At 51.3% G+C, this 27,461-nt stretch overlaps 7 protein-coding genes across 7 annotated transcripts; 3 read left to right on the top strand and 4 right to left on the bottom strand.

Moving 5' to 3' along the window:
* Window positions 1–1,382: 1,382 nt before the first annotated feature.
* Window positions 1,383–3,177, top strand: TRIVIDRAFT_29985 (uncharacterized protein; the record flags this gene model as incomplete). Its single annotated transcript, XM_014103545.1, has 5 exons — window positions 1,383–1,610; window positions 1,715–2,584; window positions 2,712–2,754; window positions 2,900–2,992; window positions 3,071–3,177. The coding sequence occupies 5 exons, from the start codon at window positions 1,383–1,385 to the stop codon at window positions 3,175–3,177; spliced, it is 1,341 nt and encodes a 446-aa protein (XP_013959020.1).
* A 1,763-nt stretch (window positions 3,178–4,940) lies between these two features.
* TRIVIDRAFT_31409 (uncharacterized protein) lies at window positions 4,941–6,242 on the top strand (the record flags this gene model as incomplete). The annotated part of the gene is made up of 5 exons (XM_014103544.1): window positions 4,941–5,088; window positions 5,148–5,381; window positions 5,435–5,502; window positions 5,554–5,723; window positions 5,798–6,242. 5 exons carry the CDS (start codon window positions 4,941–4,943, stop codon window positions 6,240–6,242), a joined length of 1,065 nt encoding a protein of 354 aa, XP_013959019.1.
* Window positions 6,243–8,863: 2,621 nt separating this feature from the next.
* Window positions 8,864–10,979, top strand: TRIVIDRAFT_31340 (uncharacterized protein; the record flags this gene model as incomplete). The annotated part of the gene is made up of 6 exons (XM_014103543.1): window positions 8,864–9,602; window positions 9,674–9,741; window positions 9,817–9,878; window positions 9,934–10,079; window positions 10,140–10,345; window positions 10,416–10,979. 6 exons carry the CDS (start codon window positions 8,864–8,866, stop codon window positions 10,977–10,979), a joined length of 1,785 nt encoding a protein of 594 aa, XP_013959018.1.
* Window positions 10,980–11,470: 491 nt separating this feature from the next.
* On the bottom strand, window positions 11,471–13,543 carry TRIVIDRAFT_72073 (uncharacterized protein; the record flags this gene model as incomplete). Its single annotated transcript, XM_014103542.1, has 3 exons — window positions 11,471–12,360; window positions 12,420–13,343; window positions 13,477–13,543. The coding sequence occupies 3 exons, from the start codon at window positions 13,541–13,543 to the stop codon at window positions 11,774–11,776; spliced, it is 1,578 nt and encodes a 525-aa protein (XP_013959017.1).
* A 3,806-nt stretch (window positions 13,544–17,349) lies between these two features.
* On the bottom strand, window positions 17,350–20,081 carry TRIVIDRAFT_61576 (uncharacterized protein; the record flags this gene model as incomplete). Its single annotated transcript, XM_014103541.1, has 5 exons — window positions 17,350–18,539; window positions 18,600–18,799; window positions 18,871–19,622; window positions 19,697–19,813; window positions 19,995–20,081. The coding sequence occupies 5 exons, from the start codon at window positions 20,079–20,081 to the stop codon at window positions 17,350–17,352; spliced, it is 2,346 nt and encodes a 781-aa protein (XP_013959016.1).
* Window positions 20,082–20,446: 365 nt separating this feature from the next.
* On the bottom strand, window positions 20,447–22,011 carry TRIVIDRAFT_72072 (glycoside hydrolase family 5 protein; the record flags this gene model as incomplete). Its single annotated transcript, XM_014103785.1, has 1 exon — window positions 20,447–22,011. A coding segment is annotated over one exon (1,232 nt), but the record flags the coding sequence as incomplete, so codon positions are not given.
* A 2,216-nt stretch (window positions 22,012–24,227) lies between these two features.
* TRIVIDRAFT_146164 (putative G-protein coupled receptor protein) lies at window positions 24,228–25,878 on the bottom strand (the record flags this gene model as incomplete). Its single annotated transcript, XM_014103540.1, has 4 exons — window positions 24,228–24,611; window positions 24,674–25,444; window positions 25,504–25,676; window positions 25,806–25,878. The coding sequence occupies 4 exons, from the start codon at window positions 25,876–25,878 to the stop codon at window positions 24,228–24,230; spliced, it is 1,401 nt and encodes a 466-aa protein (XP_013959015.1).
* Between the last annotated feature and the right edge of the window lie 1,583 nt (window positions 25,879–27,461).

The following is a 27,461-nucleotide window of genomic DNA, read 5'->3' as shown; positions in this document are numbered from 1 at the left end:
GATTCTGCTCCTGTTACTACGCCGTATCTGTCCAACACACCCCTTCTACGAACATCATGGTAAGCCGACTTCCTCACCCCACGGCGGTAGCCTGCATAGATATATCTGTAGCCGCTTCCCGTCATCCATTGCTTTGAGTTTCTTTTCATAATGCCTTCGCCACTTATGCTGTCTCCTCCCAATTGATTCCTGCTTATTTCCTCTCCGTACGACATTGACTTAACATTCCTGTTTATCTCTATTTATTTTTTTCTGCTCTATACGTGCGGTCAAGCTAATCATCATATAGGCTCCACGACGAAAGCGAGTCCGGTCACTGGGCACATTTGATGTATCAGTGCCTCCGCTGCCTCTGGTGCCTCTAGCTCCTGCCGTAAATACAGAGTATTCACAATTGCCTCTTAATGATCCACAGCTCTTGGTAGGACAAGCGACGGCAGCCCCCGACTATTCATATGGTTACCCTGAGTATTCAACTGGATATACATCAGGCTACTCACCTGAATACCCCCCTGTTTGCCCTTCGGATCCTCCAGAGCTTCCACATAAACGCAGACGACTGGAAGGCTTCTATCAGATGCCTTCTTTAGACGAGCCATCGTCATCTGCCGTTGGCTATCAGGAAAAGTTACCTGTAGCAGGTCCGCATGACCACCAGCAAAGCCATGACGCAACGTCGATTATACCGCGATGGGCACCCGCTATGCCTGATGTTCAATCTCTGAGCTCCCCTTTGACTTGCATGGCAGAGTCTATGCTTGCTTGCTGTAACTTCGCGTGGCAGCACCCTACCGGTATGCAGGCTCCCTTTCCTGCCGCCTTTTGGCTCCTCTCTAGCACCAAGGCGATGGCTAATGGCTGGAACTAAAGGATACCAACCTCTCCCAAGTCCGGCAACCGTGGTGTATGAGCCTCCTCAGCCGTACACAATGGAAGTGGTACCACCTGCGCCAGCTCAGGCTATTCACTCCATGCAGCACCTTGTACCAGGCACAGAAGGATTGCCGCAACATACACCAGCTCAAGTTGATCAGTTGAACTTGGATGCTTTGCCACTCGGCAGTTACCCCGTCCTTGGAGAAACTTCGTTGCAGACTTTGCTCCAGCCCGCGTTCCAACCTATCCTGCAGGAGCCCCCACCCCTTGAAAATGCTGGCAATGATCCTTATCTGGTAAACCAGACGGGGCAAGATTACCCCAACCAGCTTGCTTCCTCAGAGCTGTACAATTATCCAATAGTCACGGCGGCGATTCCGATGTCAATGCCGCTCATTGATGAGAATCCGATGGATGCGAATACTTCGCCGCTGCTGTATGATCCGGCCCCCCTTCTACCGCTAGTCCAACCTCAGTTGGTGACCATTGAGCCCACACACCCTGAGATGTATAATTGTTATAATGCTCCCGCAACGCAAAGCTTACCCCAGCCGGCACTACCTGAAGATAGTGGCAATACAGTGGGCCAGAGGCAAGATACGAATCCCGACGACCTGCAGCCCACTCAGCGGAATGGTAAGCGGGGACCCTTTAGAGACCAAAGCCTTCGAGAGCAAACGGCCCAAACAAGGAAGATGGGCTCGTGCATAAGATGCAGAATGCAGCGCATACGTGTAAGTGGTATCACCCGAAAACGGGAGGCGACGTACCCCGTGTCGTATTACACAGCAATGCTCGATGTGGTCTACGTAAGCTAACGCAACACCATCCTTTGCAGTGCGAGTTCAACTCGAATACTCCAGGCGGTTGCTGCTTAACATGTAAAAAGGTAGAAAATACAAAGGCAGCACGGTTGCCATGCCTCCGGTACAAGATCACCGATATGATACTCTATAAGCCGGGCGCAGTCCCAGGCTACGAGTGGACCCAAAGATGGAACAAGAACAACTCTGAACCCATTCAGCTTTGGGCTTCACGCGAAGTCAAAGTCATCCACATATCTGTGTACTTCTCAAACTCGTTTCTCCCGCTACATGTGCGCAAATTTGTTCCACAGGATGGAGACAAGCTAGAGCGGACATGGGATTACCAAGGCACCAAGAAGTCGGTCGCTATCCCGCCATACGCCCTAGTGGACCTGGAAGCTGGCAAATCAGCGTACACCAGATATATCCGAGACTCCATGACCGACATATTTCGGAACATGCTCGGTGACACCGATAGTCTCTTGTACAAGACGTACCTCCAAGCTTGGCACATGTGGAAAGACCCAAACACCCCAGTGGAATCGTTTGAACTACTTAATTGGACGCTTCGGCTGTGGATAGCCGTGCGCTTGTCAACCACATCGGCATTCATCGCCGGAAAGGAAAAACTTGGCATGTCCAACAATATCCTTGACCAGACCAGTCCAAACCCTGGAAAGATTCCACTGCCTCCTGTCTTGGGCGCACAAATGGATCTGATATTGATCCAACACATCCAGACCAAACTTAGACATGAGCTTTTGGATAACCTCCAAAAAGTAATGCTCAAGAATAAACCATCTAGCTGGCTGGTAACTTACTTGGTGACTTTCATCTTGCTTCACAATGTCGCTCTTATCACGAAGCACGATGCTAGCTATGCTCGCAAGCACGGCATGAAGGTGAGCTGACCCGATACATAGCGTGACATTGGCAGCAAGCAGCCATGCTAGAGGCGGGCGTTATCCCCTCGTCCCTTCCGGGTATGCTGTACTGGTCCTCCGTATACTGACGAGATTCCCCCTGCAGCGCCGTTATGCTCGCGAAGAAAAAGTTCAAGAATATCATCTGGGTGAGACCGGCCCCTCCTCCCGATATTGTATACACAGGTGTTAGTGGCTAACATTTGGGGTCCGACGGCGACGGCGATACAGGAGCAAATATTATTTTGGCCCACTTTCACTACTGCAACAAGGGTATCATGCCCTTCTCGGAAGAGTGCGAGGATCAAGATCTTCGGACGTTAGCGCATCTAGATGAGGATAAGATCATGTTTGTCCGTGCGACCAGGGCACACATTGAGCGGCACAGTGAGTCCCCGATACCACCACACTCCCCAACTGACCAGATTCCCGGACTGGCGCTAATTCTTGGGTTACTTGTTACAGAGAAGGATTGGGAGGATATTCGTGCCAGAAAGGAGTACGAGGAGGACTACTTCTTCGTCAGCCAGCTATTTGAGGAGAAATGGCAGCCAAGGACTACCGTCTTGTAATATTGCTTTTGCTCTTCTTTCTTGCTTTTGTTGCCACCAGGCAGCCCAGTAATACCTTGAGGATGTTGAAGCGGTGAGGTGTTGGTACTACATGTTAAGTCTGGATGAAGGGGCGGGCTGCAGGATGCAGGTACCCTGAGGCCGAGATTAGCTCTGGCAAGTGTCAGTCAGGATACCTTATTCCAAGATGAGGTAGTACAGGTATGGTGATCACCAGCCCAGGGGTATACAAACTACCTAAAGGGGTAAGTATTACGCTAGATGTTTCGCAGGTCTACACGGTCATGGGTGGTTGGAGGGGTACATTGTTAGCGGTATGATATGCTACGCACACGATTGATGCTCTGGAAATACGAAGCACGAGTAATGGATGAAAGAAGCACCCTAGTCACCAAGTTTGTTGTCTCTTTTCTCTCCGGCGATCACCGATCAATTATTGCCCGATTGGTATAGATTAGCGTCCGGTAGAGCAGCCCACGCGAAGCAATCATGAAAGTTGGCGTCGCATTTGAAGGCACTATAAAAGCAGTGGCCTCCCGCTAGCAGTTTCAGTTTCTCTGGCAGCAAACATTGAGGCAAAGAAGACGCTCTGTTGCTGCTCCTCATGCGGGAATGCCGGCGGCATAGCACAACGCACGCACTCTCCCGTCGACGCCAAGATACCAAAAATGCCCACACGATAGGGTAGCAGCATTGCAGCGGATATTTGCTGCATTGGGGACGGCAGACTTGACCGCTTGTTTTGAGCAACGACAGAAGGGAGAGGACCTTGTTTGGTTTGTCTTCTTTTTTTTGCTTTTTCCTGGTGGATGCCGGAGCTGAGCTACACACCTTGATAGGAAAAAGGAAAGAGAGACAGGGGGTACGCAGACTCGCGTAGAGGGGAAAAAAAGAAAAGAAGAGAAAAGAAGAGAAAAGAAAAAAAAAAGCGTCAAAAAAAGGAAAGAAGAATCTAATACCACAGAGTCTACCCTGCTCAACGTCCGGGACTGTCGAGCACGCTATAGTATAGTATAGCATACTTGGTTGGTGTCTTACCGTCCCCTACACCACTAAGTCCAATGTCTCACTTGGATTGAGAAGCAATCTAGGACAAAGGCGAGATGGGCCAATGCAAGGACAATCAATTGCTACAGCATATAGTGTGTTGACGGCTACGGGCCGTGAAATACGGCAGGAAGCCGAGGGCCGGCTTGCAAATCCGGGCTTCTGTCCCGCCCCCGGAACGAGTCCGCGGCCGAAGCGCAATGGACCAGGCAGGGACAAGGGCCAATATTTGCTGGTTTTCTTTGCTTCTTGCCTAGTCGAAGGCTGGATGCATTGTTTGGGCCTATCTAGGTTTCAGCGGCTCGTTCTTTCCTTGTAGGAAGCATGAGTGAGACATCCATTTGCTAGGAGAGAAGCGGTCTGCCTCGAGATATAAAACATGCCCTCTGTCGTGCTTTCCCAAGACCCTATCAAGTCACAATCTTAAGCGAATTCACACCGTTGTTTGACAATTGCAAAGTTTCTATATAATTGATCCCCAATCATCCCCAATCTTGTCTTCTCCCAATCATTTCTCTCACCAACCCACTCGTTCTTCTCGTCTGACTTCAGAGTCTTGCCATTCTTTGCCGTCTGCACTTCAATTCAGCCCGAATCCTCACTTCCAACAGCTACCAAATCACCAGTGATCATTCGCAATGGCCGGTACCGTTGTTGTCGACTCGAAGCTTGTTGCTCCTCACAATGGACTCAAGCTGCCTTCTCCCCCCGTCGAGATGTCGAGTCTGCCCAGTGGTTTTCCTGCTGTCTTGGCCTCGCCTTTGGCATGGACAGGCCAGCAGTTTGAACAGCAGCCTGACTTCATCCACCACCTGGATGCTGAAGAGCTTCGAGAGATTGACGCCGCTCTCAAGCACTTCAAAGGTATGCCAACTGTCATTGTCAATTGTTCCCGCCCATGCAGCTTTGCTAATGGAACGCAGCTCTGGAATTAGACGGAGATCTCGTCACCCCCGACACCTTCCCGCTTCCCACCGTTGGTCCCAACGTGCTCAAGGGCATGCGCCAGGACATTTACCAAGGTAAAGGATTTGCTGTTCTCCGAGGACTCGACGCCAAGCAGTACTCGGTCGAGGACATGACGACCATCTATCTCGGAGTTCAGGCTCACATTGCCAATCGCTGCGGCCGCCAGGACAAGAAGGGCAACATGCTGGGTAAGAATGGAGCAGCCAGGCCCATACCACGAGGGAGACTGACATGTTCTTAGTTCACATCATCGCCGATAACTCCTGCAAACAAAAGGCCGAGCACCATCGCCACTCCACTTCCCCCATCGTAAGTCACCTGCAGCATACTGCTCCATCACCTGATGACTGACACAAGCAGACGTTCCACAACGAGGAAGCCGGAGACATCATCAGCTGGCTCACGAGAAACGCTGCCAAGTCTGGCGGCAAGTGCATCATTGCTTCGACCTACACCGTTTACAACGTGCTCGCTGCTACTCGCCCAGACCTCATCCGAACCCTGGCTCGATCTGACTGGCCTTTTGCCCTGTAAGTGTCTTGAACTCTGATGGTGATGTGATTGCGCCGCGCAAGGGCTAACGTAGTCGTGTCTCATCCCCTAGGCCCAAGTTCCAATGCCGACCTGTGTTTTTCTACCAAGATGGCCGCCTGATCACCAACTTCGGCAGGGCTGCCCTCATGGGAAGCGCAAGCCACGCTCGGCCAGCCCACTTGCCCACACTCACTGCTAGCCAGGTTGAGGCCTTGGATGCGATCCAGGACATTGCCGAGGCGACCAAGTTTGAGTTCACCACCCAGCCAGGCGACATCCACTTCATCAACAACCTGGCGGTCCTCCACCGACGCGAGGGCTTTGTCAACGGCTCGGAGCCCAACCAGCGCAGGCACCTTGTGCGCATGAGGCTCCGCGATGACGAGATGGGATGGAGCATCCCCCTCGATCTTGAGAACGAGTGGAATAAGGCCTTTGGCCAGGCGGGAACCCGCGTGTGGCATCTTGAGCCGATGCCCTCTGGCTACTTCCCTCTGCGATCCCAGCCTAACTAGGGTGGTCAGCCAGCAATCGACTTGATCTCACAAGCTACTTGAGATGGTGGGAACCGGGGTTTGAGGCGAAGTGCCGCTAATGGATGGATTGGTGAGTGGGAATTGCATTGGTGTCGGCGTCCTGCGAAAAATGAAAAACGGAAAAAAAAAAGAACATAGACTGGGTTTGCATGGAGTTCTCGGCCAAAACTCATTCGGCTTGCTTTGTTTGCTTGATTGTTACATAGATAGAACAGGTCCGGATCAGTTCCGCAAAAGTTCAGTAATGGAGTGTCATAGATTAGAAACTAGGTAGTCAGATTGGAACAACATTTACATATTGCAGCACTTGATTCGCCTTTGCACTGGCACTTTGCAGCTGTCTTCAATGTCCTTTGCTCACCACAGACCAGTGCAGACGGGGAACCGGAGGCCTCTGCGGCTTGACCGCTTGACAGCTTGACAGCTTGACAGCTCCTTTTGCAGGGCAAATGCAACTATTTGTCGCGTCCAGCACTAGCCTGCACACTTGATGCCCGATTCGACGAGGCTGGCAAGGTGAGCGTTTGAAGCTTCAGGAGTCCATGATGTCGAGAGTGGAGCCCGCCTGACCTAGTTGACCCAGACCGTTGGGAAGCCGAGACATGGACGGGTCACGAGACTAGGGGAGTGATTCAGCCGCTGCCAGGACTGCCGTTTGTGTAAGTGTGCAGCGACTAATACTCGTATAATCAACTCTCAGCAGCAGGGGTAGGAAGCTAGACGCGGTAGCTCGACTGGATTGGGAAGCAGGGAGAGGGTAAAAAAAGAAAAGAAGAGAAAGACAGGCAATGGACACCGTTTCGAATGTCTTGGACGGCACATGGGGGGGCTCTTTTGCTCTTGGGGAGAGAGTGGCCGAGGCTTTGCACTGAGACGGGCTTTGCACTGAGACGGGCCTTGCACTGAGACGGGCTTTTTTTTTTTTTTTTTTTTTTTTTTTTTTTTTTTTTTTTTTTTTTTTTTTTTTTTTCAACTGGATGAAGCAAATATAGAGGCGAATGAATGAAGGGAGGGGGAGGGAAAGAGAGAAAAGAGAAAAAGAAAAGAAAGGGAGAAAAAAAGAAAGCTCTTGTTTGGAATCCTGTGATTTGAAGGGGCTGCGCTATAAGACCGAGATTGGTTGCGGCGGCCACGGCGTTTAGCCATGTTACACGGGCGGCTCTTTTTGTTTCCTTTTTTTTCTTCTTCCCGCGTTTCAATGGTTGGTTCAACCGATTTTGTTTTTTTGTTGTTGTTTTTTTTCTCCTATCCCCCTTGCATTGAGCCGTCCAGTGATTAAGATGCCGGAAGAGAAATATCCCGTGCTGTTTTGTGACAAGTCGCAGACTGAGGCGGGGACAAAGTCGTTCTCTCGACTCCCCCTACTAGGCTGTGGCAGTTGAGCCTAGAGCGTGCATCTATATCCCTGGGAGGGTGGCAGTGATAAGACACACGTCCAGACACAGAGAAAAGAGAGATCGAGGGATGGCGATCGGATGTGCGGCGGGGAGACATGGGATCGGATGCGGTTACATGGTATGTCACATCTCGTCTTAATGCAAGACGCGAGATGCACTGCATATATATGTATATATCTTGGGAGCATAAGCCATCCATACACTATGCATGTCATAAGCTACCTACCTGTGTAGTATATGCAGTCCATACAAATGATACTATGAGATGAGATGAGACGAGACGAGAAGACGACGACGACGAGGCAAGGGTACGACGCCAAGTCAAGGCTCTGACACGAAGCATACTTGTACGGCCTGTTTTGATTACGACCCATGGAGTTTTCCCCTTTCGCAACGACTCACTATTACTAGGTACTTCCATGTTAGTATTATTAGGTGCCTTAGTAGGTGAAGCTGCAGCTTGCACAGTGCCGCTACTGACCCGAAACGGCGGATAGCTTCCCCGTGACATCGCGACAACGGCCGCTGCACCCGCTGAACCCATGCTGCAGGCGCTAAATCACGGGGCCGCAATGCTTGCACAGTGTCTTAGCCACTGTCCATGCTTCCTAGCTCCGCCATTGGTAAACTCACATTCTTCCCCTGCTTACGTGTGGAGCCGCAAGCTAGCAGCAGCATGTCTTCAGCTTCATCCCTACTTTATCGTGACAAGCTGCTTGCAATCCATCCTCATTTAACGGCCGCTGCCTGCGACGCTCTGCAACTTGCCCAAGGCTCCGACGCGCGAATCGGCTCCGGCAGAGGGGACACGCTACGGTACTCGGCCCAACAGCATCGCATCGCCTTACATCGCCTTACATCGCCTCGCATCGCCTCGCATCGCATCGTACATCGCATCGCATCGAACCGTGCCGTCGGATTTGATTCGAGACAAGGGGCCGGGGCGAGGCCATCAACAGGCCCGGCACTGCTAGCACCTGCAAGTACGACGCTCATTTCATTATCCAAGTCCAAATACATCAGCCGCACGTCACGGGCTGAGACCTGGCGTCTCGTGATCTGATCCTTTCATCTTGTCTCCTCTCTCTTTGCTTCTTCTTCTGCTGTTCACCCGTGCTGATTGGCCCGCTCCCACAGCAGCTTGCGACGCGGGTCTCTCTCGTTTATCCCAAGCCCAAGTCGAGATCCATCACTCAAGTCGCCATGCCCGCCTCGCAGCCAATCAGCAAGCCTAGCCGCACCGACGCCTCAGACTACCGGCCAGTCCACCAAGACGACGACGCACAAGATACCAATGAGGAAGAGGGCGTGTCGCCCTCGGCATATCTGCCGCCGCGCAGGTCGCGCGCAGATCGCCGTTACCGCACCACCATCCTCGTCCTTGTTGTCGCCCTCATCGTCCTGCTAGCGTCCAACCTCTACCTGTCTCTGCCCTACTTCTTCCCCGGCCACGGCCCCGGCTCCTGTCCGGCCCCCAGCAAGGTGCCGCAGTACTTCCAGACATCGCCGGAGCTGTGGGCCGGCCCAACAGCCACCGGCAACGCTGCTTTCTTAGCACAGACAAGGACCTTTGATCCCACCGCGACCTTTGTGCCCAATGAGCCGCTGCAGACGGCCATCCCCGTCCAGGGCATGAAGCCAGGCAACGACACTATTTTCAAGATGATGGGCTACCTGTCTCCCTACTTTCCTTCCCCTGGCTTTGGAGTCAACGAGTACCCACTTCCCCCGGGAGCTGAAATCGTCCAGGTCCAGATGCTGTCCCGCCATGGCGCCCGCTATCCTACTACTGGGGCTGGCGTTGTCAAGTTTGCCGAACGCATTGCCAATGCCTCTAGCACCTTTAACCCCAAAGGGCCACTGAGCTTCCTCAAGGGTTGGGAGTACCATCTCGGATCAGAGATTCTAGTGCCCAAGGGACGTGAAGAGCTGTACAACTCGGGTAAGCATAACCTCTCGCCGTTGTGTAAACATGCAATGTGCTAGCCCTGGATAAAACTGACCTCAACATAGGAGTCCTCCATAGCTACATGTATGGCAGCCTGTATAATCCAAACAGCAAGATTATTGTTCGCACAACGGTAAGCTTGATACCTTGACAACCAAGCAGTACTAAAAGCTGGTTTCATTATGTGCTAACAACTCTTTAATTAAAGACGCAGGATCGTATGCTCAAGTCAGCTGAAAACTGGATGGCCGGCTTTTTTGGGTTGGAATGGTGAGAGCTTCAATTCAAGCCCGGTTCACCGTAGCCCATAACTTACAAAGCCTAGGACAAACAACGCAACTATCGAAGTCATTATCGAATCCAGTGGCTTTAACAATTCTCTAGCAGGGTCACTCAACTGTCCCAATGCTTACTCCAAGGTATCGGCCGACGAGGCCAAACAGAAATGGATTAACACCTACCTCCAAGATGGTATGCATTCATCTGATCTTATATAGCTTCAAAAGTGTCAAGACTGCTAACGCCAAGTAGCTCTTCATCGTTTCAAGGCGTTGACAGATGGATTCGATTGGACAATTAATGACGTTTACGATGCTCAGACCATGTGCCCTTACGAGACAGTAGCATACGGCTTCAGCATGTTTTGTGATTTGTTCACTTACGAAGAATGGCAAGGCTTCGGTTATTCGATCGACGTGTGGTTCTCAGGAGGCAATGCTTTTCACAGTCCTGTCGGAGTACGTATCTGGATCTCTCATATCAGCACAGGTTGACGTTCAAAACACTAATACTTGATTCTCTATGCAGCGAGCAACTGGCATCGGCTATCAACAGGAAGTCCTTGCTCGGTTGAAGAACCATACCCTCGGTTACTCTGGCTCACAAATCAACGTCACCCTGGATAACAATACAGAGACTTTCCCACTTAACCAGAGCCTCTACTTTGACTTCTCTCACGACACCAACATTGTTTCCATCCTCACTGCATTCGGTCTCCGTCAGTTCGCTGAGGAACTTCCGGCTGATCGATACCCCGGAGCTCACAACTTCACCGTCTCGCACGTCACCCCCTTTGGCGCCCGTCTTGACATTGAGATTATCAAGACACCGAAACCACTCTCGCCCAACCGCGACGGCTACCTCCGCGGCGAGGAGCAGAAATACGTCCACTTTATTCTTAACCAAAGAACGATTCCCCTGGGTCTAAGTTTCCCCGAATGCGACGCCAGCCGCAAAGATGGCTGGTGCGAATTCGACACCTTTGTCAAGATACAAGAGGGCATGTCGGCGAAAGCGAGCTACGACCATGCTTGCCATGGAGAGTACCCGAAGGAACCTTATGGAAAGGTTACCAATGGCGCTCCAAACTAAAAGAGACAATATATTACAGGGAAAAAGAAAGAGATTTATTACAAATTTTAATATGGCAACAGACTGCTATCGATTGGAAAAAGCAGAATATACGGCGCTCACGGAATCTTGGTTGAATTGAGCTTTTTTTCTTTTCTTTTTCTTTTCTTATTTTGTTTTCCTCCTTTGAGTCTTGGAAAGAAGGCGTGAGTTTAGTAAAGAAAATGGCGGAATCGGAAAGGCATGGCCCGTCAACTGTTAAATCTCGATATACAGTTAAAACTGTCATTGTTGTCATTTTTGTCATTTCAGCTTGTTCGAGAGAGACATCATAAAACTTTACATCTAAAGGTCTACAAACCGGCAAAAGATTGCAAGATCATCCATCTATCAATACAATTTGCAATACAATATCATTACACACTCATCATTATTTAGAGTTTCATTTTCGCAAACGTCTGCTTAAAGTAGTCTGGCGCTTCACGATGGTCAACGCGGGAGAGAAAGGTTTTGATTCAATTTCCAAGTATATTCATTGATAATCAAGTCATCCACGCTGGTATCTACGAAAAGAGTTTGCTCTCTATATAAACCACGCCATCTCGTCCATCCGACGGAAATAAACCCCCAAAACGCCCGCTGATATGTAAAGCCCAGATAAATATGTGTAACCAACAAATACAATGCCGCAGTGCATATGACAAATTGCGGGCAAATTATAATATCACAAGAACAAGGAATGGCTTTTGTGTAAACCCCCCATTCGGTAAAAGGAAAAACAAAATGAAACAAGACGTAGACACAATGAAGAAGCCTTAGTTGCGCTTCTCGTTGCTCTGACTGCCCTCAGTCGTTTCGGTACTCTCCGAGCGCTCTCTGCCGCTAACGTCGTACATGGATGCGGGCTTCTTTTCTTCGGTATGCGTGTCAGCCAAGCTAGCAGAGCGGGCCATGTTGGCATGCTCCTGGATGCCGTGCTGTGGCTCAATCATGATCGTGCTCTCGTGAGCAGGCTCATCGCGCTGGGGGCTCCAAGCCAAAAAGTCACGTCGGACTTCGACGTAGTCATATGAGAATTCGCCGTGCTGGTCGTCGTCCATACCAAGGAGCTCGGCTTCTTCGGAGGCACGTAGCTTAAGGCCCGGGATGAGATCGATGATTTTGGCAATGACGGCGGACATGACAAAGGCATAGGCAGAACCGGCGACAATAACAGCGACCTGCCACCCAAGGAGGACATAGTGGCCATCGACAAAGCCACCAATGGCGCCGGTGTTAACTCCGTCGAGGCCAATGATGCTGCCGCTGGCAAAAAAGCCGTTGAAAATGAGGCCGACCATGCCACCGATACCGTGCTCGGCGAAGACATCGAGAGAGTCGTCGATTCGAATGAGGAATTTGACTATTGAGCTATTGTTAGAATTGTCTCTACCTTCATTGACTATAAAAGCAAAAACTTACTCTTGGTGCCAAAGTTACAGCAGACACCAGCAACGACACCCAAGATGATGCTAGCCCACGGGGTAATAAAACCAGATGCGGGAGTGGCAGCAACCAGGCCGGAGATGGTTCCGGAACACCAACCGACCATGGACCACTTCTTGGCAAGGCGGAAATCGAGGAGACACCAAGTCATGGCGGCGAACATGGCCGTGAGACACGAGTTCCAGCAAGCCATGACGGCTCGGAGGTTGGCTCCGAAGGCAGATCCACCGTTAAAGCCCAGCCATCCGAACCACAGAAGAACGGTGCCGAGAGTGATGAGGGAGATGTTGTGGGGTCGGAAGTTCATCATCATTTTCTCGTTTCGGCGGCCAAGGACCCAGGAGTAGGCGAGGGCCGAGACACCGGAGCCGATCTCGACGGGGGTACCACCGGCATAATCGAGGACACCGTTCTTGAAAGCCCAACCGTTGGGGTTCCACACCCAGTAGGCCAGGGGGCAGTAGACGAGTGTGGCCCAGCAGAAGCAGAAAACCATGCTCGGGACAACACGGCCACGCTCAGCAACGGCTCCGACAGTCAGGGACGCGGTAACGGCGCAGAACATCATCTGATAGAAAGAGTACAGGAGGGCCGGGATCAGGGGAGAGCCAACGGATGGCGTGGCCAGGACCCTCTGGAGCCCAAAGTGGTTGAGGTTGCCAATGTAACCATTGTTGGAAGTCGAGCTGAAGGCTAGAGAGTAGCCCCAAAAGTACCACTGGAAGACGATGACACTAAAGGACATCATGGTCACCCAGAGCATGGAGAGGGCGGACTTTCTGCGAGCGAGACCCGAATAGAGAAAGGAGACGCCCGGAACCATGAGAAGCACCAGACAGGCGCTCACCAGGATGAAGGCCTGGTCTCCGGATTGAAACCATTGGTTCAGGTTTTCGGTCCCTGAAGCAAAGGCCTGTCAGTCACCCCGTGGCCATTGTTCATCTCGGCACCATGACTTGCAGATTTAGGAGATGGGGGAATCAGGTGCTACATGAGATACGGGGTAAAAGTCAAGGCTACTATCGTTACATACTGGCATCACCCCCGAGGGAGCCTGTCCCGTTAAACACGGTCGGTGCCCCAATATGGGCGTAGGACATGATGGGCTAAGCGAAATCCGGGGTTTCGTCGAGTAGATGTTGGAGAAGGTAGCCACGAGGACCAGATGACCGGGCGATAGGACGCGGAGTGAGATGAGACGAGGAGAAATCGAGGATAGGGCGGATGCCGGCACAGGCAGGGCGAGGATCCGGGGAGCCTGAGCTACGGCAAAGCGTTGTGATAAGGTTGCAGGAGTGAGATGCCTCTGAGGTTCGACCAGAGATAAGACGTGCAGGAGAGGGAGAGAGATGAGGAGGAAGGAAAGGATAGTAGGACCAGATAGGAAGAAAGACGGAGGAGGAGGAGGAGGCTCAGAGATAACGGACAGGCTTAGATCCGTTGTATATAGCATACACATCGCCTTCAACACCCGCAGGCAGTCCCCGATTTCGACAGCACGGCGACAAACCGGGAGCAAGGCCGCTGGGGCCATGTCAAGGGCCACCACGCCTCTTCTTTTTTTTCCTCATCAGCTCGGTCCTGGGGCCCATGCTGGAGCCAATTACCCCAGACAGGGTCGTCTGAGGCCAAAGATAAGACACCAGGGGTGGGCCAGCTGGCTGTTCTCTGTCGAGGAGCGCTGTGGCACGGATTGGGATGATCTCGGCGAGGCCATGGGGGGTGGCCACAGGGACGGGGGGGTGCTTTTCTCTCTCCCATCTCACGGTTCGTTATCTCGGGGCGAAGGTTGTGGGTGTTGGAACTAAGGGCTTAGTTCGAAGCGCGGCGTGAATCTGCATTGCTGAGGCATGGAGGCGAAAAGCAACTGAACAGATAAGCTGGAGATGGAATGAATGATGGAAGGTTCTTTTGGAGAAGCAGAAAATGGTTCTTCATTTTTTTGCTTCTTCGTTGGGAGATTCTAACTACATTACTTAATCATTGAACGATGAGGAACAAGGGCAGGAGCAAGACACAATGGGAAAAAAAAAACTTCGGGAAAGCGCAGCGCCACGAACACCGATTCTCGACCCAGAAGCAGCAAAAAAAAAAAAGATACAAAGTGACCTGGCGATAGTGAGGCCAGAGATAAGGTGGCGTGTAATAATCGAGGTACGTACGACAAAAGCCAAGATATGGTCATCGAAATCGCCAGGTACGTATCTTTTCCGCATGTGGGCATGTGGGCGGCCGTGATAACGCTAGTCGGCAAGCGCTCTAGCGCCGAGACAACAATAGAACATGCAAGTGCAGCACAGATTGCCGCGCAGCTCAAGTATCGGCTGAGTATCGGTGAGGCCGCAAACAGGGGAGTGTTTTTTTTTTTTCCTTCTCCATGTGTTTTGTCTATTTTGGCTGGAGCCGGATAAGCAGCAAATCTGCAACCCTGAACTTTTTCGTTGGATTGTTTCTGTTCTTTCTAGCAGCTGTTCTAGTCTTTGGGTTCCCACGCTTGATAGGTAATTCAAGTGATTGAAGGGACGGGCATTCATCCGGTGCTATTATCCATGAATCCACGAAACACAAAACGACAGCTTGCCTCTCTCTCTCTCTCTTCATCGGCAGGGGGCCGTCTTCGGAGTCGCCAGGCCGAGACAAGACACAACTCATGTTCCTCCACAAGACAAAGTGAGCCGACAAGCCGAACAGATAAGACAAGTTTTTTTCTTCTTCTTCTCTTACGGAGTACAAACAAAAGTATACGAGTAATACAAGCACACTCTGCAGCTGCCAGGGGGTCGCATTGAATCAATTGTCCCAGCCATATTACTAAGACGCTTCCTCCCGCACAGCACATGCAAAGGAATGTCCCATCCCTACCCTCTTCAGCTGGTGCTGAGAAGAGAAAATAATACTAGCACTACGACTTTACCGCCTTCCCCCAGCTCTCCCGTCAATGCCGTCACTTCATCATGTAAAGGCTGATAAGCCCACTCTTCCGACGGGAGCGAAGCCGGCATGACTGGGGCACAGCTGTGGGGGGAGCCCGCGCCCTTTGCAGGCGTACACTTGAGTACCTTGCCTCTGTGCTGACTTGTGTGTGTGTTGGTGGTGGAATTAATTACCTACGAGTACTGTGCAACTACAGTAAGATGGCTGATAGAGACTGGTGGTGCCTGGGTACTACCAATTTAAAGATAGCCAAGCCCCGTGATAGATACGATCAGGAGGGTCCTTGTTACGGCATTCTCGCTGTCAAGGGCGTTCGGCCGCTTCGGGCGACCCGCCGTGGGCATTTAGTGCCATGAGTTAGTTCCAGTGGCGCCCAAATAATATCGCTGGCTGCTGTCTGTCAAGTGCAGGCTGCGATGACCCGCGGGTTTCTGGGCGCTGTGAAGTCGCGTGTATTGGAGCATTGCCTGATGTTTCACAACCAGCACGCATCACGAGTCCTTCGAAGGGAGTCTTGCACCGGCACTCTGGCTCCGGGTTGAGACGAAACTCTCTCAGACACGCAAGGGAGAAGAGAAAAAAACAAAGGGGAATAGGGAAGAGAAAGAATAATACTATGTACGTACATGTTCTACCGATCTTCCGCAGAGGCAAACCCCATACTTTTCCACCAGACAACAAAGTAATACCTCACGTGCACTCGCCGATTCTTCCCCGTTGCTCCAGGAAAACCCCAAATCCCATCGACATACCGTTGCCCCCCATATTCCAATCCCGGGAAAATCTCGTGCCACCTACACGCAAACTCGGGAAGCACAAAGCAACAACACGAAAAAATCTCAAAAATCGCCCTACCCCAGCCATCCCATCCCTTCCCTTCCTAACCCACCCCCCTCTCTTTTTCCCCCCCATCGATCCGGTCAACTCTGAAGGAATAGATCCTCGGCTACCCGTGCATTGGCATGTTTTACTAGTCCCAGTAGCACATGAAAAAAAAATATTGATCCATCATCATCGGGGGGGCGCACAAAGTACATGAGCCCAATTTCGTTATCAGAGGACCGTGTGGCCAATGACAGGCCTGCTTGCTCATTACGTTCGAGAAACCCCGATTTGGCGATTTGCGGAGCAGCGCTGTGTGCGTATCGGATCATCGTCCCGCTGTACTGGATGCGTACAAGCACCGCGCTTGGGATCGACTTGGCGCTTTCTGGCTTGCGATGCTTTGCTTTGCTTTGCTCTGTTTTGCTTGCATTGTTTCGCTTCGCTTCGCTTCGCTTACAAGTAGAGGCGTGTCTTGGCGTCTTTTCGTTTATACGAGTATATATCTACACTTGAAGGTACTACGTACTGTATACGAGTAGCTGTAAACATAAAAGTAGGAGCAGGTGGACTGGAGTATGTTACGGCTATACTTCATCCATGGTAATCAGATGCTTACTATCTATTCCCTCCTCTCAAAACCCCTTTTCATTGCATAGCATCAGTCACGGCAAATGATATTACAATCGCTTTGCTCCTGTTCTCTGTTACAGAATTTTCAAGCACCCAAAACTCAAAATCTTCCTCTCTAATCGCCAGCCTTGTCTCTTCCCCTAGCATTTTATAAACCATCCTGATCAAAAGTAGTCAAATATATCGTTGATTATAAAGGCTTTGAATCTAACGCCGTGGTTTCAATCTTCATTTCAATATGACCGAGTGCTCCTACACCAGATCGTATATGCAATTTCGTTCTAATCCTTTTTCTCCCCTTCGTGAAATAATCGCTAAAGATGTTCCCCGATATGTTCCGGATTTTCCCCATTGTCAGGATACCCTAAAGCCCGCGAGTTTGGGAAATAAGCATACAAAGTCATTGCGATTACGGACTTACAAGTTGAAGTCAAAGCACAAGATTCTAACATATAGCCGACTGCAAGCATTTTATTCATGATTCGTTAAGCAGGCTATTGATTCGCTAACTTGGCAATCAAAAGATGCAAAGTCTCCCTGTTTGTTCCTCCCTCGTTATTTCGTATGTTAGGATATCGTGATTTCGATAATGCAGCATTAGTCTATACCGTTTTGGTGCCGTTGCTCGGCTTGTTCTGTCGCCATACAGCCGGTCGTCATCCTGTACTGGCCCAACCGCCAGCCCGTGCAATGGTCGTAACACTGGCCGGCATGCCTGCTCTTCTGATAGTCGAGGTAGAACGCATTCCACCCGAAGTCCGTGATGCCACATCCCCGCCGTCTTCGACGCAACCGGTGACCTGAGCTTTGTCGGAGTAACACAAAGAACCCGCCCAGTTGGTGACCCTACTACGACGAGAGACAGCTCAGGGACATGAAAAACCATGCTCAGGCGGCTAGTTGCGCGGAAGAACGGCCTGATACTTCGCTCCTGAAACCAGCTGAACGTGACAGCGTCGGGGCACAAAACACCAATCTCTTTCAAGCCTGTATCATATTCTTCCCGAAGACTTCTTAGCTCCACGTCCTTTTCCAATGTTCGGACAAAATGATATCGCTTTGTCAAACTTCTGAGGCGGTCTTCAACTAGCGGTCCCTTATTGTCATTAAACTCAATCGGTCTCTTTAAAAACTCAACAAGCTGTGTTGTTGGCCTGGGGATGGCTTGAATCTTTCCGCTATGTGGGAAAAATGCCATGTCGAGTCGAACTGGTGGTGTGTTGAGTCGGTTGTGGCTGCGCTGTCTCAAAGTCATGGTATCGGGGTTCTTTCTCTTTTCATCTATTGACATGACAATGTCTTGATCCTTTGAATTCTGTGCTTCGGCCAATGCTGGCTCAGGAGTGTCCGGGGAAGAGATGGCCTCTTGGAATTCCTGTACAGCGTAAGCAAGCTGCCCGAGTGCTTCGTCTAGATCATGTAGCGCTTGTTGGAATTGCAGTCCTGCTGGTGGAGGTGGAAATAGAACCGCGCTGCTGCCGTGGTCTGCTGCAACGATTTCAGGAATCCCCTGAGCAACAAAGTCTTCTTGAGTATCTTGTTCTTGTTCTTGTTCTTCTTCCTCTTCTTCAGATCCCTGACCCGTATCGTCGCCATCCTCCTCATCCTCCTCATCCGTCTCGTCGCTTTCATTTTCAGGCTCTTCTGGTTCGGCCTCACTTTCGTCGCTTTGCTCGTCGTCCAAGAGATTGGGGGCAATGGCATCGCCTACGAGAGATTGTAAAGATTGGTTATGAAACATGTTCAGAACGTTGGGGAAAAACTGACCCGCCCTGGCCCCAAGCGTGGGAGGGGGGCTTGGGTTGTCCGGGATGGCTGCGAGGCATTCTGCCACATTCACCATCGGCTGCGAGCATCCCGATCCCGGTTGGAAGATGCTGAGCGCCTCCTCGGGTAACCCAAGCATCTCCTCGAGAGTGCTGACTGGCACAAAGGATTCTTCGGGAAGAGCCAGTACACCCCATCCCCTAGAAAAAAGAAAACCACCATCAGAATCTTGCATCAAATAGTTGTTGCGCTTTCCAAAACCCTTGCTTACCGTGATGGTGCTGGCCAGAATTCTTCACTCTGTAGTATAAGATGTTTAGATGGCGGAATCTGAACTACAGGCTGGAACATTTTCCAAATATCTGCTATCCAGATGACCCCATTGATATCTATCGCGCATATCTTCTCAGCCTGGCCATCTTCACTATCGACAAAGCAGATGTTAGGGATGTTGGACGCTTTAGCCCCAAGAGCCACCACGATTCTCCAGTTCCGTGCCCTCCTAGGAATATTCGACCGGGTATTGTCGTTGCTCTGGCAGCAATCGCAAAATTCTCGTCTACTTTTTGATTTCTTCTGACATGTGGTGAGGGCAAAAGCAAAAACCGTCACCTCGAAGCGATTCGTGCTGACAGCTATGAGACGGGACTTGCGATGAATGGCTAACCCCCAAGCCGTATGGCCAACATTCTCGTGAAAGAAGAGCCGCGGCTGATGATTGGTGTGTGCTTTCCCAGAGCTCCTCTTAGTTCTGGAAGCCGAATCTGCAATCTCTTTGACATAGTACGCAACAACATCTCCATCATCGTAACAAGCAACTAGGATCTCTTCTCTCCCGAGGTAGCCTGTAATAATGTGATTGATAGTATGAGGAGTAACAGGGTCGATACAGCCTCCAATAGAAAGGGCCTCTTTACTTGGCCTGGGATATATTTGGAGGTCGGGATGTCGGGGAATCGTTTGTTTCGGAATGCTTCGAGGAGTGTAGGCGAATATATGACCTTGATATGCGACGAAATAGAGCTAACATCAGAAAACTCTCGTTAACTAGCTACACATATAGAGAGTTGGCTTCTTGCCCCCATGCACACACGTACATTGTAAGCTTGTGATAGTGCGGTCAGATTGTTTCGATAGCCCTGCATGCTTGGGACAAGCCGATATATCGAGTCGTTCGGATGGATTCTATCTTCCTCGAGATCCGGCATAAAGCTCTGTGGGGTAAATGGCCAAGTAAATGGCAATTCAAGGCCCTCCGGCTCCATCCCCAGCGCAGTTCGCTCTCGATCTCGAATCGCACCCTTGGCTTCATTCCCAAACTATGAGGGCATCCCTGTCAGCCGTCCGCATCTGCGCGTGTTTAATCTCTTCACCATCACAACGAAAAGGACTCACCCTATCCGTCGCTGTTTGCACATAGCATCTCCCTACCAAAAGCGTGCGAGGGCTAGGGGTCGGCAGTTTCCTCGATGGGCGATCCATGGCCGTCGAGTGGAGGGGAGCCTCGCCGGTGCGGGCAGACTGCGCGATCTCGGGACATATATATCGAGCAATAGCAGTGGATGTAGGAGGGGCGAATGAAGAAGGAGATGTTCAGCGCGGGCGTTTGGAGAGGAGCGAGGATTTGATTGCAGGAGGGAATATGGGAGGCGACAAGAACAAACTGGTGGGGAGACAATTTGAAGCTGCCAAGAATCAGAGCAGTGCAGTTGAGTACTACCTACATAGGAATGACCCCACATTTTAGCGCATCTGATCAGTATGGTGCTGTTTATCGATAAAGCACCTCCAAGCATCGAGATTACATCCAAGTCACTTGTCGTTTATTACTAAGGCAGTGATTACATGGAGACACAATCATGTGAATGAAATACAACAACAATACTAGGTAGGTCCCTCATTCACTTCCATTCATTCTCTAATATAGCAGCGTACAGGATCGTAGGGCAATGCGTGGTGATGCATGTCGCCATGAAAACAATTCCAATACCTTTGTCAAATGCCGGGCAACTCATGCCCATCCAAACGCCTCAAAATGTGCTCATCAAACTGGGTATGTAACCAAATAACACCAATGCATGAAAAATCCGTCAACAAACGATAGCCCAAGCAGAAAACAAAGCAAAAGAAATACCCTCTGCAGGCCTATGAAAAAAAGAAAGCAAAATCCCAGTTCCGGTTCATTGTCTCATCAGCTCCTGCAAATCCTTCATGCGATAATCAAGCACTGGAGTAATCCAGTCGTCGTGCACCAGTGAATAAGATTCCTTCTCGCTGTTCTTGGGCTTGCGCGGGTTCAAAGCCCAGTATCCAAAATCTCCATCAATCGACTTGAGATATTTGAGCAGATGTCTCCAGTAGCGCGCATCGCCGACAGTCGGGTCGTTTGGCGCTCCCAGCTCTCCAAACCAGACTGGCGCAATATCCAAATCAAGCAGATATGCCCAGTTGTGGCGCATCGTCTTGACAAACGACTTGTAGCTCCGCTGGGCAAATCGGCCCTGCCAGCTTCCCCAGCCAGACCATTTATAGCCATGAGCAGAGTATACGAGCCGGTTCTCAACATCCAGTCGGACCGGCCGGTCGAGAGCACCCGAAACATCGTTGGCCGACTCGGTGCCCTCGACAATGATGAGCCAGTCAGATTTCATCTTGAGCAGGCGGTTGCCGCATTTCTCTGCGGCGGCTGCCCACTTGGACCAGGGCATGGTTCCCCAGAGGCCACGGACCTCGTTGCGGAGATCAGCTCCAATGACCAGCGGATTGTGCACGAATCGGTCCATGACCGACTCCCAATGCTGAATCCATTCCTCCTCTGTCTGCTTGACGCGGCACAGCGGCCCCAAGTGATCGTTGGCCCAGCCAGCATCGCAAGGGTCTGCTCCACAGCACCATGTCGCGCTGGTGATGTGGTTGTTGATGATGACGGCAATTCCAGCATCTGTCAGGGCCGTTGTCACAGCTTCAAACACGTCCATGGCACGGAGACCCTCGAGATCCGGGTTCGCAAGCACCAGCCGTGGCTCAAGCACCGGATTATTCATGACAAGCTCGTCCGAATAGGGGAGCCTCACGCTGTTGAAGCCCATTTTCTTGATCGTCTCGGCAATGACGCTTCGGTGCTGGATATCCAATCCGCCCGGGACGAAGAGCTCATCGCTGGCCCCGTACCAATTGATGGACGAAAGCTTGAACCGATGACCGTTTGCATCAACAATGTTCCGTCCCTGCGTCCTCAATGGCAGTTTGTAGCTCGAGATCCATGTCCTCTCCAGGGGGGCGGGCAGGGGCTTCCGGCTGAACAGAAGCGACTCTCGATCGGGCCGCCACTTGGCATTGAGATCCTGCTCCCGGATCCACAGAACGGTCAGGTAGAAGACAACCGGAATCAACAGCAGAAGCATCGCCATTGTGAACTTTGCTCGCAGCCGGTACGAGGAGAGCCAAAGCTTGCGAGGCGATGCTCTCCCTTTGTTCGCCCAGGCCCGGCTAACATTGGATTCTGGTGGAGCATACAGTGGCAGGCTCTCGTCCGCGCTGGAAGCGTCCTCATGGTCGTCGCTTGATTGGCTCCAGTGAACATGGCGCTCGGACTTGTCGGCCTGTGACTGTGAGCCATTGCCATTGTCGATATCGCCGCTGACTAAGGCAGCTGGAGCGAGCCTGTCCGCCATTTGAAGCTGGTAGCGAAGAGGATTCTAAGTGGTGCTTACACAGCACAGCGAGGTGTTTGGGTGAAAAAAAAAAAAAAAAATAGCAGAGAGCTCCGAGGATCCCGCAAAGTGAGGCGGCGGGATACCAATCGATCAACGCTGCACCTTCTTTGCTATTCGAGATGCGCGTTCTTTTTGTATCTTTGGATCTTTCTCTCTCTCTTCCTTTTTTTATTTCTCTTTTAATCGCGTGCTGAGCTGTGTGGTGGGGTTCATCAACCATGCAACTGCTCCAGCTTAGATAGATGTCGCGTGCTCATATCCGTACCCAAAGGACCTTCGGAATCGTCGGGCAGCGTCGCTTTCTCCCCAATCAAGTGAATGTTGTAAATCAAAAAATTGTCACTTCAAGAGGATCCAAGATTGCGATCCCTTTGACTGGCCGTAGCAGAAGGAACCAGGAAAGCGAGAGAAAGCGTCAGGTCAGTAACACAGCCCGCAACGAGGGAGAAAGACGGAGGCAGGATTCAGGTTCTCGTCCAGGCACCAGGAAAGGAAAAAAAAAAAAACAAGTCACAGCTTTATAAACAGCTACGGCAGCGTTAATTCCGTTCCTGTCGCACATCTGGCCAATCGCACCTGCGGCCAAGCCCAAGGGCCGCTCCGGAGAACCCGGACAAATAGCCATGACCTCACCTGGAAGCCAAAAGCAGCTCGAGGTCGAAGCGCATCTTCGGCACTCTCGCCTGTCCGATGAGAGCAAAAGTCGTCCCACCGCGGCAGGTACTTGTAAACATGCCGTAATGCCAACGCATATACGCGTATACATTGGCGAGGGAGTACATGCGCCTTGGCAGGGCGCCACAACGCTTGACGATCAGTTGGCGTGACGCCCGCAGAGCCCATCTGTACTAAACTATACGAGTACCTAAGCGGAAAGCCAAAAACAATGGATGGAATTTACAATCTAAATAAGTACACGAGACACAAACATCACATCAACAAACAACGACGCCGTTTTCATATGGGTAGAAAGGGGTTTGACTCTTGAATTAATTACTAGGCAATCCGGACTCGATTTCTCCAGACTACTGCTTGGTATACATACAAGGGATATACATAAAATATGCTGCGTAGTGACTATGTGCGTTGTGTCGGTCGACCGAATGTGCCGGTAACAGGTACCTAAGCTGCAAGCCTCCCCCACACGCACTAGCACACCTTTTCTTTTCTTTTCCTCAGTTCCTGCACACATCCGATCCGCCGCTTCCGGATGCGCTTTTAGTTCCCGCGTTCCGCATCCCATCCATCATCGCTTCCCTTGAGCTACTCGTGACGTTTTACATAAAGGGTACCAGAAGATGCTGCCAAAGATATTCAACAGGCGCACGTGCAGATCCCCCGGGGATTTTTGCTCCGGCCTCTAGCCATTAAGGGGAGGGGGGAACTGGCATGGAGTGTGAGAACCGGCTCTCCAATCAAGAGAGAGGAGAACCAGCCTCTTTCTTCATGACAGCCGAACCCCCTTTTTTCTAAGGAGTGTAAAAGAAAAGAAAGAATATAGTCCAATATGTACAAACAAAAGATATGACCGTGGCGCCACGCTGTCCTGTGTCTTAGAGAGGATGCCGTTCGACTGTAAGCAGAGACCGCTGTGTCTCTACATGGTCCAAGGCTGAGGGAGAGGGAGAATTATATAAAAAGATTGTAAAAGAGCGTCATCGGCGCAACATCATGCCACATCGCGAGATGCTGGACATGTGGCGTCACCTCCAGGGTATTGTTGTTGATTCCATGGCTGGCCACGGAGTGGGTATATAAGCAAATGCTTCAAGTCGATTCGTTTGGCTGGTGGGAGGCCATTTGGTCCCCTACCTCCTTTGTTTCTGTCATCCCTCCTCTATTTTCTGTTTCTGCTTCGTGCTAGCGGATTGCTATTTTTTGGTTCTTTCTTCTTGGGCCGACGGTCGGCGTCTTATATTCGGTTCATGGCCAACGGGTTCATCTCGCGGCCTTGCGGGGCGGCATACGTTTGTTGCGCATTCCATTCAGGCCGGGAGCCCTGCGGCGGCCGGGGGTTCGAGTAGGATCGCGCCGGTGCGTTATATCTGGCTGTTTCGCCAAAGTAATCGGGGGCTTGAGGGCCCGCTGCGGATTTCACTGGGTCAAGTGGTGTTACCACGGCGCTCGTATCTCTGGAGAGCATCTCGTACGAACGTGTATCTTTCTGATTATCATATCGGGCATCCACCGATACGAATTCCTTCTTTCTGCTATTGAAAGGAGACTTTACCAAATCAATCCAGCCGGTAACCATGCTCCATCGGCCAAGGAGGAACAGGATCCAGATGCCGTTCAGCTAGGTGTCATCAGGTCAGTAACCAGGAAAGTCGGGTCGGCCAGGAGAGTCTTGATACTTACAGAGAGCAGGACAAGCACGGCGGATACTGTCGCTTCGCTGACGACCAACGAGCCGGCGTCCTTGAGGCACTTCGACTTGTCACCCTGTGCTCCAATGAGGCAGACGATCCACTTCTGAGCCACATTGGGGTCGTCGGCAATAGATTGAACAATGTTATCCTGAAAGACAAAGACAACGGAGAAGAAGATGACATCGGCAATGATAATGAGGACAATGGCAATGCCTCGCCATTGAAGAGCAATGACTCGGCGGACTCGGCGGTAAGCCTGACGGGGGGACATGGTGATGACACTGTTGGAGTAAGTCGGGAGGCTGGATCCTTCGGTTGAAGCGGCGTTGTCGTTCAGAGAAGCGAGGTAGACTTTGATGCAATAGCCAAAGGTAGTGAATGTCGTCACGACAGTAATGCTTGCAAAGATGAGAAGAGGGATCCAAAAATCTGCCAGGCTGTTCTTGTGGTTGATATGGCATGTTGCGCCGAACCGGAAGGAAACTCCACTGAAGACCAGAGCGAGAATGATGCCGATGGTAGGGATGCCCCATCCAGCGGCCTGGGCGAAAATCATAAAGTTGCGGCCCACAAGAACCTGCCAGCAGATTTGAAGGTGGAGGGAGAGGGAACGGAGGAACGCCCACATCACAGCGCACCAGCCTCCTAGCATCAGCATGGCGCCTGACGCTCCGCAAACGCTCAAAGTGTGCATGTCGTTTGGAGTGATGGCATCAAAGCATTGGTCCGGCTCGGCCGCTAGGGGAATGACGAATCCCAACTGAATTAGTAGTTAGCGACCAAGGCTCTTCTCGTGTAGACTACCGTCACTCCACCTACGTTCATGATCAAGACACCCAAGGTGAAGCAAATGCTCAAGTAGTGGCGGTTCGTCTTGTCCACTGGCAAAGCTACCCATGATAACAGCAGGAAAACGCAGCAGATGACACTGACGGTTGCGATCCAGTTGGCCACGGTGCCTATTGTAGTGAAGCTATCCGGGTAAACCCAGTCTGTCATGGGGCAGGGCAAGCAGCATTCAATCGTGCCCGAGATTTTCTGGCATAATCGGCCGGTAACGTCTGTATCTCAAGTCAACAGATCGATCCAATACCGGCATTTGGGCGTTCATTTCTACTTACACCCTCCACTGCCAAAAAGCTGCGAATCGATGAACGGCGCAGGGCAAAGGTTAATTCCTGTAATGTTGGTCATGGTGGAGGATGGTGTCCGGCAGCGGTGGCCGTGAACCTAGTCAATAGGGGGCCGTTCGTATATAAGTTGTGTCCCTTGGGGAAGTCTTTTTTGCTAATCGCCTTTCCAAGTTGCGTTTTGAGGCGTACAAGTTGTGGATAAATAGGTGGTCGTCGAGGCGCAAGATCAAAGAGAGTGTGATACTAGGAGTGTCGTAATGGCTCGCGCACGGTCGAACAGAAGCGTAGTCATATGACTCAATCGATCAGATAGTTCGAAACATTTAAAGGTTGCGTAAGACAATCGATTGATGCGATGAATCCTCTGACAAGTCGGCAGGCGTGGATTGATAGATAATAGAGCCGTCGTGATAGTATCACAGCATAGTGAAGCCAAGAAAGGATGTAGGACTGTGTCAAAAGGACGTTGTGTGATGAGGTTACTCAGGAGAGTAGAAGAGAGCGGTATTATCCAAGGATAAAAAAAGAACAAACAGACAGGAATACAGAATGCCCAAACCCAGACCTTAACACAGACGACGGCATTCAGGCATGAATGCGAGGGCATGCGGGTCATAAAGTACTACTCGGACTTGGGCTGAAGAGTCAGATGGACTTCGCAGAGCAGCTGCCAGGCAAGGAAACTAGTCTCGAATACAACGTTCAAGTCGTCCAAGAGGCGGGCAGACCCCTGTACGTGCAGAATGCCGGGGTCGTGAGTTTTGTGGAGCTGCATGGGCTCGGAAAGCTGGACAGGGGCAGCAATTCGTCGTCCGCACCGGAGCTTTGTCTTCTGAGAGGTTGCGAGTACATACTGTACTCCGGCCAACTGGACCACACAACCCTCGCTCAAGGGTACCTCCATAAGGTGATGAGATGCCACAGGGGCTAAAGCAAGGCTTGTTTGGATTGCTGGGGCCTAGCCTAAGGAAGCTCTCTCCACCCGTCTCTGGGATGTTTTTTTTGGCGAGATGCAATGGAGTCTCAAGGATCTCGCAGGCAAGTACAAGTACACTGCGGCTTGGAGCAGCTGTCCCTCACGATTGGAGGACCTGGCGGGGGCACGTCTTGGTTACTGCTTTCTAGTCACAGTTGTTTAGTGGCAATTAGTGGCGGTGTTGGTCAACTATCGGCAGGAGAGGCACTTGGCAGGGGTGTGCGAATTTATCGACAGAGGCGAACCAAGCTGCGCAGGCGCTTGGCGATTCCCAACGGCGGTCGCGCAATCTCGAGAGAGCCCAGCCAGTATTGTAACGTGTACACATCCGGCTGCTGCTAGTGCCGAGAGAGAGTGCTACCGGTATGGCAAATCAGCAATCAGCGCCCGTGCTTGTGCTCTGCTAAACCATGTCTGCCCTTGAACGGTTTGAGCTGAGTCCGCACAGCCATGAAGCCCCAAAAATCGACAATCGTAAGAGAGAGATGTGACCCCTGAAGGATGTTCCTGGCTTGTCCAAGTAGGCTCGTGGCGGTGGGGGCGCTCCCGGACGAGAAACTTGACCTCGCCGGCGGCTTTCGTACGAGTCCCAGTAGTGGCATCTGTATGTACGGAGTACTTGCATGCGACGCCGCTGGGTCAAACACTTAGGGGGCCTGCCGGGCTGT

This window comes from Trichoderma virens (assembly GCF_000170995.1).
Source record: "Trichoderma virens Gv29-8 chromosome Unknown TRIVIscaffold_4, whole genome shotgun sequence".
Taxonomy (NCBI): Eukaryota; Fungi; Ascomycota; class Sordariomycetes; order Hypocreales; family Hypocreaceae; genus Trichoderma; species Trichoderma virens.
This window is presented reverse-complemented; position numbering and strand designations above follow the sequence as displayed.